The 13,206-nt window shown below is 46.1% G+C and overlaps 2 protein-coding genes across 2 annotated transcripts; one reads left to right on the top strand and one right to left on the bottom strand.

The window, feature by feature from the left end:
* Positions 1-201: 201 nt before the first annotated feature.
* On the bottom strand, positions 202-2,920 carry CFAP184 (cilia and flagella associated protein 184). The gene is made up of 2 exons (XM_079983618.1): positions 2,167-2,920; positions 202-814 (listed from the first exon to the last, which is right to left on the bottom strand). The coding sequence occupies exons 1-2, from the start codon at positions 2,893-2,895 to the stop codon at positions 269-271; spliced, it is 1,275 nt and encodes a 424-aa protein (XP_079839744.1). The 5' UTR covers positions 2,896-2,920; the 3' UTR covers positions 202-268.
* Positions 2,921-3,568: 648 nt separating this feature from the next.
* On the top strand, positions 3,569-10,304 carry TADA2B (transcriptional adaptor 2B). The gene is made up of 2 exons (XM_079983619.1): positions 3,569-3,886; positions 4,884-10,304. The coding sequence occupies exons 1-2, from the start codon at positions 3,617-3,619 to the stop codon at positions 5,874-5,876; spliced, it is 1,263 nt and encodes a 420-aa protein (XP_079839745.1). The 5' UTR covers positions 3,569-3,616; the 3' UTR covers positions 5,877-10,304.
* The last annotated feature ends 2,902 nt before the right edge of the window (positions 10,305-13,206 follow it).

The raw sequence follows: 13,206 nt of genomic DNA, 5'->3' as shown, positions 1-13,206 counted from the left end.
AAATATGTTCACATCAAGGCACTGATAGTTTCAAGTTGTTACTTTTTGAAAGTAATTAAACTAAGCACAACTATCAGTTGGTGAAAACTTTTAACTGACAGTTGGAAGCCAGTTGGACAAATTGATTTGGTTTTAAAGCACTGTTATCTTCTGGAAATAGGAACAATATCTGGAACAAAGATTCTAAGGACAAACAACTAATTGCTATTTAATGTAATATTTTATAGTGCACACTCTACTTTGCACTTTTTGACATTTAAAATAAAGTTTAGAGCGGTAGAAAAGATGTCACCCCTCTGATTTTCTTCTTTACCCCTTTGCAAGTAAGGGAGATTGCAGCATGATGGCGTTTCAGTACCTCCAGCCTTTCATTCAGCATTTCAGCAGCAGTTACCTTATCTTCAAAGTCCCTTAACAGCAGTGTATTCCCAAGTAAGCCGCACTTCTGGTAAAGCCTCTGATTGTCCATTCGCAATTTGTCCCTAGCCTGTTTAGTCTTTGTTAGAATCTCTCTCCTTTGGGCCACTAAAGCCTCAACTGCCATTAGTTGAGACCTTTGGCCATGATTCTCTGCTTCCACAAACTGCAGTTTTTCCTTCACTTGAGTAAGAACTTGCACTGTGTTGGTTATCTTTTTCCGGAGCTTCATAAGCTCCTCATTGCGCTCTTCAATCTTTTCATTGTAGGTTTGGTTCTCTATTTTCAGTTGCTCAAAATCTATTAAGTGCAGACCTTCTGCTAACTCTTCCATGGCTTTTAAACTTGCATCAAGCTTTTGGATCCTGTGTTTCAGCTTTATATTTTCCAGTCGAACCTAGCATGATAAAAACTGAAGTGAGTCTACAGATATCCTACCCAAGGGTGGTATTCAACTAAACAGTTGTGCAAATGCAAGGATCACCTCTACCACACGACTTCCCCCACCCCTGTCTCCTCCACATACAGCTCTCATTTTCCCCAAATCTGTTCCAGGGAATTTAAGGAAACCCCAGAGCAGGTAGGAGAGGCATGGTGGAAAGTTAAAATGTTAAAAATGGAAATTACAACATGCACAAATATACATTTCCTACAAAAAGAGAGAAAACCCTTGCTGGGATGGAACCATAGACTTAGTGCTACTTAGAGTACAACCCAAAGGATTTAACTCGAAGCAGATTTGAAGAACTCGAGGAATGGAATAGAAGCAGCCACAACTGTATGTGGAACAGTTGACTTGGGATGAAACTCTTCCAGGTGAGAAACTATTATGGGAGGTGATTGGGGTTGGAATAGGAACTGTCGGGAGCTTATGTGAACTCTGGATCAGTCTTTACCAGCCGTAACACCTATGAATAAACCTCAATAAAATTGACTTTTAAAATAGTTCAGACTACAAGATGCTCAGGAAGTTGCCTCTTACTTTTTTTATCACCATAAGTTTCTATCTATAATAAGCCTAAGCACATGTGATGGAAATAACTACATAGGCTTTCCTTGTTTACCCGTGGTCCTATTATTGACTACAATGGTACCTCGGTTTACGAACTTAATCTCTTCATGAAGTCCGTTCTTAAACCAAATCCATTCTTAAACCGAGGCGCGCTTTCCCTAATGAGGCCTCCTGCCGCCGGTGCCCTGCTACCGTTCGGCTTCTGTTTGTAGACCGAGGTAAAGTTTGCAAGCCGGAACACTACTTCTTGTTTTGCGGAGTTTGTAAACCAAATAGTTCATTAAAGGGCTGTTCATAAACCGAGGTACCACTGTACTATTACTATCAGGGTTTACAACTTGGTTTTGGTATTGTTGCTCTAACATGGGTAGCCAATGTTGTGCCGTCCACATGTTTGATGGACTACGAGTCCCATCAGCCCAAACCGTTGGTTATGCTGTCTGAGGCTGCTCAGAAGACACCATATTGCCTTATCCCTCCTCCACTGGAACAGGAATGCAGAAGCAGTTGTAAAGCATGGAATGGGAGAGCAAATATTAACTGTGCATCACACCTGAAATAATAAACTGCCTAAGCTGGTAAGACTGTAACTTCCAGGGGAGAATTAACTAGCTGCACCACAGTCTCCTGCCAGTGAGATGGCTGGAGGGGGCCGATGAGTTTGTTTGGGTGAGGGGGAGAAGCAGGTCTAATCCATCGCTGGACTGTCTGGGCAGACGTCTCCGGTCAGGTCTCACCTCCGTCATCTCCCTTTCCTTGCTCTGCTCCCTGGCCTGGATCTGGCCCACTCTGTCGATCGCGGCTTGCTTGCTCCCCAGCCGGCGCCCCACCGTGTACACGGCCACCTCCATCTTGAGCGCCTGGTGGGCCTTCCAGGCGCTCTCGACCTTGGCCAGCTTCTGGCTGCAGGAGAGGCGGGCGTCGTCGATCTGCTTCTGGAACCAGGCGGCCTCGTCGGCCTGCTGGCTGCGCAGCTCCTCCAGCATGGCCAGGTAGCGGCTGTAGCGCTGCTCCTTGTCCGAGATGTGCTGCTCCAGCTCCTGCCGGACGCGCTCCTTGCTCTTGGCCTTGTTCAGCAGCTCGCTCAGCTTGCTCTGCAGCTTGGCGTTGTAGTGCTGCAGGCGCGCCCGCTCCACCAGCAGCTGCCGGTACTGCTCGGCCAGCTCCTGCCGCCGGAGCTGCTCCTCGGCCTGCCGCTGCTCGCGCTGCTCCTCCGTCTCCGTCTCCGCCGCCGCCGCCGCCTCCTCGGCCTCCGAGCTCCCGGCGCTGCTGCTGCCCACCTCCAGCGACAGCCCGCTGGGGCGCCGCAGCTCCAGGTCCCGCAGGCTCAGGCTGATGCGGCGCCCCAGATCCACGCCCGTCTGCAGCGGAGGCGGCTCCAGCAGCTCTCCCGCCGCGAAGGTGGCCTCGCTGGGCAGCGCCGCCGGCACCGAGGGCGCCTGGCGCGGCTCCACGGCCTCCTCCATCTCCGGCGGGGGGGACCCTTCCTCCGCCGCCTCCGCCTCCTTCTCCCCCTCCAGCCCGCCTTCCACGGAGCCCGCCGCCTCGCTCGCTTCCTCCGGGCCGGGCGCCTCTTCGGAGACCGGCTCCTGCGGCTCTCCTTCGCCCGCCGGCTCAGCCTCCGCCGCCTCCTCAGCGCCCGGCTCGGCCTCGGCCTCGGCCCTGTCCGCCGGCGCAGGCTCCTCGGGGCCCCCGGAGGCGGGCGCTTCCTCCGGGCCCTCGGCCTCCGCGGGTTCAGGGGGCGCCTCCCCCGGGGGCTCCGGCGGGGGAAGCGGGGCTTCGGCAGCCGCCTCCCCGCCCGCCGCCTCCATGTTCTCCGTCTCCTCCATGGCTTCCCCGGCTCCGCGCAGCGGCGTCTCCGCGTCTCCACAGTAACCGCTCTGTGGGCGGGCACGGCGGTTGCCAGGGGAAACTCGATTCGCCGCTCTGGCCTGGGCCACGCCCACGGGCCTCTCGGAGCTGCTGATAGGCGAAGGGGAGAGCCGCTCAACCCGGCGGTGCGAGACGAAGCGCGACGCCGAGCCTCGAAGCTCGATTGGCCGCGCCGTCCTTGGGCGCCGATAGGCCAAGGGGGCCAGGCGGGGGCGGGGCCCGCCGAGCCTCTTCCCCGGCGCAGTCTCTCTCGCGTCATCTGTGCGCCGGTCTCCCTCCCCCCTCTCTATTTTCCTGAGGGCGGGGGGAAGCAAGATGGCGGAGCTGGGCAAGAAGTACTGCGTGTATTGCCTGGCCGAAGTCAGCTCCCTGCGCTTCCGCTGCACCGAGTGCGCCGACATCGAGCTGTGCCCGGAGTGCTTCTCGGCGGGCGCGGAGATCGGGCCTCACCGGCGCTGGCACGGCTACCAGCTGGTGGACGGCGGGCGCTTCACGCTCTGGGGCGCCGAGGCCGAGGGCGGCTGGAGCAGCCGCGAAGAGCAGCTCCTGCTGGACGCCATCGAGCAGTTCGGCTTCGGCAACTGGGTGAGGAGGGAGAGGGGGCTCCCCGCCTCGGGGCTTCGGGGCTCTGGCCCGCCCCACGCGGCGCGGGAGGGGCTCTTCTCGCCTTCCCTCATTCGCCTCCCGGGCTTTCTGGATGAACTGTGGCCAAGAATTAAAAAATTTCCAAAGATGGGTTAAATATCATTAGAAAATGCCATTACTTGTCATCTGTCACTATGTTATGACTGGTGGGCTGAGTAATTTTCAGCCATCTCAAGAGGGTCCTGGCGGCAGTTTGAGAACCCAAGAAAAAAGGCACCATTGGATACATTTAATACTGTTCTTTTTAGAGAGCTTCAGTTTAATGTGCATGTATCAAGATGTGAATTTGTGGGGAAAGGAGTGGATATAACAGCTCCAGTTAGGGACTACTTGATCTTTGTGTGTGCATTTAACAAACTATCATTGCTGTTTGGGGTAAATCCTTGGTATGAACAAGCCCTAGCATTCATTAACACTATTTATAAGTATTATAATGTGAAATATTACTCTCTAGTTTTATGAAGGAATGCCACTGCTCTTATCTAGAAATTGACATTTATTACATACTGTATAGGGATGTGGGTGGCACTGTGGGTTAAACCACAGAGCCTAGGACTTGCCGATCAGAAGGTCGGCGGTTCGAATCCCTGCAATGACGGGGTGAGCTCCCGCTGCTCCCTGCTCCTGCCAACCTAGCCGTTCGAAAGCACGTCAAAGTGCAAGTAGATCAATAGGTACCGCTCCGGCGGGAAGGCAAACAGCATTTCCATGCGCTGCTCTGGTTCGCCAGAAGCGGCTTAGTTCTGCTGGCCGCATGACCTGGAAGCTGTACGCCAGCTCCCTCGGCCAATAAAGCGAGATGAGCGTCGCAACCCCAGAGTTGGTCACGACTGGACCTAATGGTCAGGGGTCCCTTTACCTTTACCTTACATATTGTATATGGGATAATCTTATAATTTTAAAGGTCTTCATATATTTAATTTTAATTTTATTCTAGGAAGATATGGCTGCTCATGTTGGAGCATCACGAACGCCTCAGGAAGTGATGGAACACTATGTAAGCATGTATATACATGGTAACCTTGGGAAGGCCTGCATCCCTGATGTTATTCCCAACAGAGTGACTGATCACACCTGCCCAACTGGAGGCCCACTTTCACCTAGCCTGACCATGCCTCTGCCACCTCTAGATATATCAGTGGCTGAACAACAGCAGCTGGGATATATGCCACTTCGAGATGATTATGAGATTGAATATGACCAAGATGCAGAGACTCTAATCAGTGGCCTTTCAGTAAACTATGATGATGATGATGTCGAAATAGAATTAAAAAGAGCTCATGTGGACATGTATGTAAGAAAACTGAAGGAGAGACAGAGACGAAAGAACATTGCCCGTGACTACAACTTGGTCCCTGCTTTTTTAGGCAAAGACAGAAGAGATAAAGAAAAACCTTCAAAACGCAAAATCACAAAAGAAGAAAAAGAGCTGCGGTTAAAATTAAGGTCTCTCTATCAGTTTATGTCTTGCAAGGAGTTTGATGATTTCTTTGAAAACTTGCACAAAGAGAAAGTACTTCGAACCAAGATTAGGGAACTACAACGATATCGGCGGAATGGTATAACAAAAATGGAAGAATCTGCAGAATATGAAGCAGCTAGACACAAACGAGAGAAAAGGAAGGAAAATAAGAATATTGGTACTTCAAAGAGGGGGAAAGAAGATGGTAAAGATGGGGAATTTGCAGCAATTGAAAACTTACCTGGCTTTGAACTGTTATCTGACCGAGAGAAAGTGCTTTGTAGCTCTATTAATCTGAGTCCAGCACGTTACGTGACTGTTAAAACTATTATCATTAAGGATCATCTCCAAAAAAGGCAGGGCATTCCATCAAAAAGTCGCCTTCCTAGTTACCTGGATAAGGTACTAAAGAAAAGGATTTTGAACTTCTTAACTGAAAGTGGTTGGATATCCAGGGATGCCTCTTGAATCTTGTTCTTTCTCCCTTGAAATAGTATGAACTAATAGTCACTTCACTTGCTTATCCTTTTCTTAAAGCCTAGGATTCTCTTGTAAAAGCTTAAAATCCTAAACTGAACTGGATTCTTCTGTATTGAATCATGCAAATGCTAGATCGTACTTTGCGACCCAGACAGCTTCCTTGAGAGGAGGAAATTGCTTTTAAAATAATTGTGGGATATGTGACTCACTTATCTTTGACTAGTATAGCAAATGTGGCAGTAGTTACTGAGATCCACCTCTGCTGTAGAAGCTATTTGTGTGGAGAGGGGGAGACCTTCAGCTTCTTACGGACATAGTGCAGAGTGAAGCTGCAGTCCTCTGTACACTTACTTGGGGAGTAAATCTGACTGAATTCAGAGGAACTTGTTGTTGAGTAAACTTGAATAGGATTGGGGTGCATGTGTCTTTTACTAAATCTTGGGTACTAAACTTCAAAAGCACAGAGAAATTAAGATTTTTAGTGAAGATCCTTAGCTATAAGCTATGGTTCATTGCCAAAACAATATATTTTGCTGCAACAGTAGAAGAGCATAATGAACGCAATTCAAGAGGACATTAAAGGGTATCTGCTCACTTGCTTGAGTGTACACATGGCAATTTTAAGAGTAGACTGGCTCCACCAGCTAGCTGAATATAAACCCATGACTTGTCTTTGGCAAGTAACTGGCATTGTGAGTCTGAATGTAGTGGTTAGCCAGCAGCTCTACATGACTATTTCTGTGACTAAAGACACAGAGTGAAGAATCTTTGCATGCACAAAGGTTTTCTCTGGATTCATGTAGAAATCTCATACACACACATCTGTTACATGGCGGTAGGCACTACCTGGCTCAGTAGAATCCATTGTCACAATATGTGCTTATGGGAAGTTTGCACCACTTGAAACTATGACAGGTAGGTGGGATCTTAACAGGTTCCTTGGTTTTTCAGTCTTGGGCAAGAAGCAAAAATATTGAGGCTTTCTAAGCTGCTGCCTGGATTACAAATTATGCAGGCAGGCCTGATTTAGGCCAAATTGCCTCTTAATGCAGCAGGTAGCATAGTTATCAAAAGAGTAAGCTTGAAAAGGGTTGTGTCAAATGCAAATGCTCATTTATCAGCTGTTGGGACAAAGTATAACTTTGCTGTTACCACAATCCAGTCTGGGATAGCTCAGTCTGGAGAGCATGAAACTCTTCATTTGCCTCATGTTGGGCAAAAGATTCCTGCACTGCAGGGGGTTGAACTAGATGGACCTTCATGGTCTCTCTCAGTTCTCCAATTCTAGGGCAGTTGACTGTGTGCTCAGGGGCCTTGTCCTTTATACAAACTTATGAAGTGGGGCTGTGGCTAAAGAAGAGCTTCCTGTTTGGTGTAGATGGGAAAAGTTTTTTTAAAAGCGCTTCTGCAAGCTCTCCTGTCCACATCAAAGGCTTCATTGGCTTGTGGTGATAATGCATAGGGCTAAAGGGATGCTTCTGGCCTGCTAAACCGTCTCTGGGCCTTGAAAACACTGGTCTTCATGTGCAGCTCTACCATAAGTAGGTTTCACTACCAGCTTCCTTGATGACAGTTACAGAATCTTAACTATTCAGGATTACAGATTATTCCTCAAACTCCTGTGAATTCAGAGTTGATATACACCTTACACAAAATTCTGAATTCTCCCACTTTATAAACTACACCAGCTGGTGGATTCAATTTTAAATGTGTCACCTCCCCCTAGTGCAATGAATAACACATCAGAGGGAGGCATAGCACAAACCTGTCACTGATACGTGGCTCCTTACACATCCAGTGTTCAGAAAGGACATGGCATTTGCCATCTCATTCTACTGCACCTATAGATCCATTTATCTGCTGTTGCATGTGCTGGTGTTTAACCCCTACTCTTTTTCAGCTGTATACATGGGTAGCTCAGCAGCTCTTGCACATTCTACTTTCCGGCCACTAATGGACTAGAAAATAGCACAAAGGTCCCTGAGGAAACAATAGTGTTCTTTTTCAGTTTGTGTTCTCTTCTGATTGACAAAGCAAAGGTTTTCTCTCATTTTATATGTGACTTTAATTATGATACTTTGTTTTTGACAATAAGTCTACTCTGGTCAGAAACTATGCAGTGTTTTATGGTCAATGCACTGTTCCATCCAGAGGTCAGTCCAATAGGACTGAAGCACAACTAACCCTAAGTAATGACAGACATGTTTTGTTATTCCTGCCCTTCAAAAAACTGGTAAACTTTGTTAACATGAGTGCCACTATCTAAATGTATTTATTTAGCTCTAGTGCCATAACTGTAGTTTCCTGAATGTTAATCAATACATCTGCTAGACAAGGTTGATGTAAGCCTTATATTTCATTGGCAGCCCTTTTAATGTTGCTTAAGAGGAGCAACTGGTGCTAAATATAACTTATTTGATAATCTGAACAATTTTTAAATGTGTTAATATTTATTACACTTCTGCAAAGGTCTTTACAGTGTGGCATTTTCACATTCATGCAAAGCCTCTTAGCAAAACTATAGTGAATAAATACTTTAATATAACTAATGTTTCATTAAAATTATTTAAGGGTGACTGAAATCTAATAGAGAAATATGGGCATGTAAGGAACCACAGTGGCGCTGTGGTCTAAAACACAGAACCTAGGGCTTGCCAATCAGAAGGTTGGTGGTTTGAATCCCCGCGACAGAGTGAGCTCCCGTTGTTCGGTCCCAGCTCCTGCCCACCTAGTAGTTTGAAAGCACGTCGAAGTGCAAGTAGATAAATAGGTACCACTCTGGCAGGAAGGTAAACAGTGTTTCGGTGCGCTGCTCTGGTATGCCAGAAGCGGCTTAGTCATGCTGGCCACATGTCTGCGAACAAACACCGGCTCCCTCGGCCTATAGAACAAGATGAGCGTGCAACCCCAAAGTCAGGGGTACCTTTAAGGAACACATAATTATTTATTAGCTTTTAACAGTTAAAAGAAACATTGAGATTTTAATGCTTATTGTGGGTGGAAACCTCAGCTGCAGGGGCCAAATGCAACTCCAGACCTTCACATTCAGGTCTCAAGACTGCCCAGGCTACACCTCACCAAAATTATACTGCACACCCTTGTTCTTTTTTTCCTAGGTGGAATGTGTTTTTGAACTGGGAGGATGCCTCTTGCAAGCCAGAAGAGGTGGATGCTATATTCAGCAAAGTTATCCCATTAGCACAAGGACTTCCACCTATCCAATGAGATTTCCTTTCCCCATGGGCCTCCGAATCTGCTGAGGAGAGGAAGGAGTCCTATTCTGCAGACACAAGCCTTTAACTAATGGTACAACTTTGCAGGATAAAATCCCTGACCTTTTCATGGCTTAGAATGCAGCCTATAATACAAAGGCTGTTCTAATCATTTCTACCTCAGACTATACCTACATTTTGGCTCTGGATGTACCTACTATTTAGCATGTGCTTCCCTGAATATCACCCACAAGGGAATGGAACCCATGGAAAAAGTGCTCTGACAGAAATAGTTCAGGAAAGACATCAGACATACGTTTCACAGGCATGTGTCAAGTTAACACTCTTAGGCCAGTTCACAATTTGAAGGGAAAGGATGTTAAAATTGTCAATTCATTTCTTGCCGCTCTCTTTTCTAATCGGATGTAGCATAAAGTATCCATGCACATGAGAGGCAAATCATTTTAAAGCAATATATACTACTACACAGGTGCTATTACTCTATACTATATATTTCCTTTTCCATACATGATGTTGGCAGGACTCCATAATTTCATTCACCATGGGAACTGCTGAGCCAGTTTCTAGAGAGCACAATTCCCAGGCTTCTGACCAATGCAGGAGAAATGGTAATCTTCATGCTCCATATAGTTGAGAAGAAGCCTATATTCTGGCTGTGCAGTTGTGACTTGTGGGAAGGAGGGAGGTATGTCTACTTGTTTTTGCACTTGCTAGGAACTCCAAGCAGCTGGAAAAGCTAGAAGTCCATGCACATCTCCCTTCCTATATCATCATTTGGGGCTGTATGTTTTCATGTTTAAAAGTAGAGGCTATGCTCCATTATAGTTGCGGGTGATCTATCACATATTACAGCTAGCCCTACATGGGCATTGCCATTCATATACAAAGACACATTCAGTCTTTGTGATCATCAAAATGTGCAAAAGTTATAAAGAACAAGTAGCATATAATAATAGTGAGCAGCTTCAAGAGGGTTTCACAACAGTTTCAAGCATGGATTTGTATGCCTGGAGTTCAGCAGAACTTTGGAAACCACAGTTGGCTGTGAGGAGGAATTTTTGCAGGTGCATCTGGGAGTAGAGTATGACACGAGTGTCAACTAAAGGACAAATTAAAAGCATGGCAATATCTAATCTGACATTTAAAAGGCCTGTCTATGCACAAATCTGAGTTCCGTTTTTTTTTTAAAAAAAAAAAAAACAGCAGCTAATTAAGACAAGAGCCCTGCTGAGTCAGACCAAAGGCCCATCTAATTCAGCATGCTGTTTTCAGCAAGTCATACATTTTCCCGACTTTGTGGTTCCCAGCATACCAGTATAGAAGCATACCACGCCCAACGATGATCATACATAGCCATCAAGGCTAGTAGCAATTGATAGCTCCATCCTCCATGGATTTGTCTAGTCCTGTTTTAAAGCCATCCAAGTTGGTGACCATCACTATACAGTGGTGCCTCGCAAGACAAAAATAATCCGTTCCGCGAGTCTCTTCGTCTTGCGGTTTTTTCGTCTTGCAAAGCAACCCTATTAGCGGCTTAGAAAAAGGGAGAAAAAAGGCGAAAAAAATCGCAAGACTCGCAAGACGTTTTCGTCTTGCGAAGCAAGCCCATAGGGAAATTCGTCTTGCGAAGCGCCTCGAAAAACGGAAAACCCTTTCGTCTAGCGGGTTTTTCGTCTTGCGAGGCATTCGTCTTGCGGGGCACCACTGTATCTTGTGGCAGCAAACTGCAAATAACTAAGCTGTTGTGAAGAAGTACTTTTGTCTGCCCTGAATCTCTGATGTGTATGTCAGGTAAGCTTGACTTGGCTTTTAGTTTTGGCTAACTGTTTCAGCTTCATTATATGACCCTGGATCTAGAAAAAGGAAGAAAATCCTCTCCTGATCCACTTTCTCTGGGTGATGCACAATTTCACACACCTCTGTCATGCCCTCACCCTTACTTGCCTTTTCTTACTAAACAGCCTCAGATGTCATAACATTTCCTCAAAGGATGGGCAGTTGATCATTTTGGTTGCCCTTTTCTAGCTCTGCACTGTCCTTTTTTAGGTGAGGCAGTAAGAATTGCACACAGTACTCTAAATGTGGTCACCTCATAAATTATTATATTGGCACTCCCTTTCCTAAAGATGCCCAAGACTGAATTCAATTCACAGCTGCCATGAATTGAGTTCAATGAGCTATCTATTGCAACCCCTAGATCTCTTTCCTAGTTAGTCACTGCCAGTTCAGACCTCAACCTCATATATGCAAAATTAGGATTTTATTTTTGCCCCACTGTGCATCACTTTAAACTTGCTTACATTTAACTGGATTTGCCATATACCATAACTGTCTTTCACCTGGTTTCAGAGCTCCTCACAATCTCTTGTTGTTTTAGCCCTCTTGAACAATTCAGTATCATTAGTAAATTTGGCTTCCGCACTGCTCATCCCAACCTCCAGATCACATATGAACAAGTTAAAAAGCAAATGTCTCAACACTGATCTTTGGGGGCGGGGAGATTCCACTTTCTACATTCCTCCACTGGAAGAACTACCCACTGATTCCTAGCATGCTTCCTGTTTCTTAACTAGTTACTGAACCATAAAATAACCTTTCCTATTCCATGACTGCTAAACTTACTCAGGAATCCTTGGTGGGGAACTTTGGCAAAAGCTTTTAAAAGTCCGAAGTACACAATGTGAACTAGATCACCTGGTGATTTGTTTTTATTTTTCATTTGTTAATAAGGCTTAAAACGTAAGCATCTTGTAATCATTGTTTTCCTCAGTTTGTCTGCCCTACATCTCTCTGAAAACCGATGCAAATATTTCATTCAGCTTCTCTGTAGTCTCTTTTTTCTCCTTCAGCACACATTTTACTCTCTTGTTATCCAAAGGTCTAAACACCTCCCTAGCTGGTTTCTTGCTTCTGATGCATTTTTTAAAAGCTGTGGTTAGTTTTGCAAGTTTTTAGCAATATGATTACAGTGGTACCTCGGGTTACATATGCTTCAGGTTAGACTCTGCTAAGCCAGAAATAGTACCTCGGGTTAAGAACTTTGCTTCAGGATGAGAGCAGAAATCATGCTCCGGAGGCGCAGCAGCAGCGGGAGGCCCCATTAGTGGTGCTTCAGGTTAAGAACAGTTTCAGGTTAAGAACGGACCTCCGGAACAAATTAAGTACAAAAAAATGCACGCAGATAAGGGATGCAAAAAAGAATTCAATACAGTGGTGCCTCGGGTTGAATTCTTTTTTGCATCCCTTATCTGCGTGCATTTTTTTGGCCAAAGTTTGTGTTCCCTCTTGTTCCTTTTTGGACTAGACGTCCACTTTCTGAAGGAAACCGCCTTACTTCTAACAGTTTCCTTGACATCGCTCATTAATTACACTACATTTCTCTTAGCCCGGATAGTACCTTTCCTGATAAGCAGTATGCATTGTCACACTTGTGACACACTGGCTATCCCCCCACAACCCTGCTGGCTCTCCACTTGAATATCCGTTGCTGTTGTTTACTGAGGTAGTTTACTTGGGAGCTCGGGTTTTGTTAGGTCACTAAGGAGAGTGACAGAGCGATCTGTCATGACCTTTTCACTGTGTCAACCTCACACTGCTGCTTAACTTGCTTTGTTACTACAGTGGTACTTCAGGTTAAGTACTTAATTCGTTCCAGAGGTCCGTACTTAACCTGAAACTGTTCTTAACCTGAAGCACCACTTTAGCTAATGGGGCCTCCTGCTGCTGCCGCGCCGCCAGAGCACAATTTCTGTTTTCATCCTGAAGCAAAGTTCTTAACCTGAAGCAATATTTCTGGGTTAGCGGAGTCTGCATCCTGAAGCGTATGTAACCTGAAGCGAATGTAACCTGAGGTACCACTGTATAACTTGATGTTTCATCACTAGAGCTCCCTCTCACTTTTGGAGCACACTCCCTCATTAGATTGTTCCAAATTTATTGCCCTGGCTAAGCTTCCCCAGCTGTTGATGCAGCCAATTAGGTAAAGTAGACCTTACAGTGGTGCCTCGCAAGACGAAATTAATTCGTTCCACAAGTTTTTTCTTCTTGCGAGTTTTTCGTCTTGCGAAGCACGGTTTCCCATAGGA

This window comes from Podarcis cretensis (genome assembly GCF_951804945.1).
Source record: "Podarcis cretensis genome assembly, chromosome: 7".
In the NCBI taxonomy this organism is placed as follows: domain Eukaryota; kingdom Metazoa; phylum Chordata; class Lepidosauria; order Squamata; family Lacertidae; genus Podarcis; species Podarcis cretensis.
This window is presented reverse-complemented; position numbering and strand designations above follow the sequence as displayed.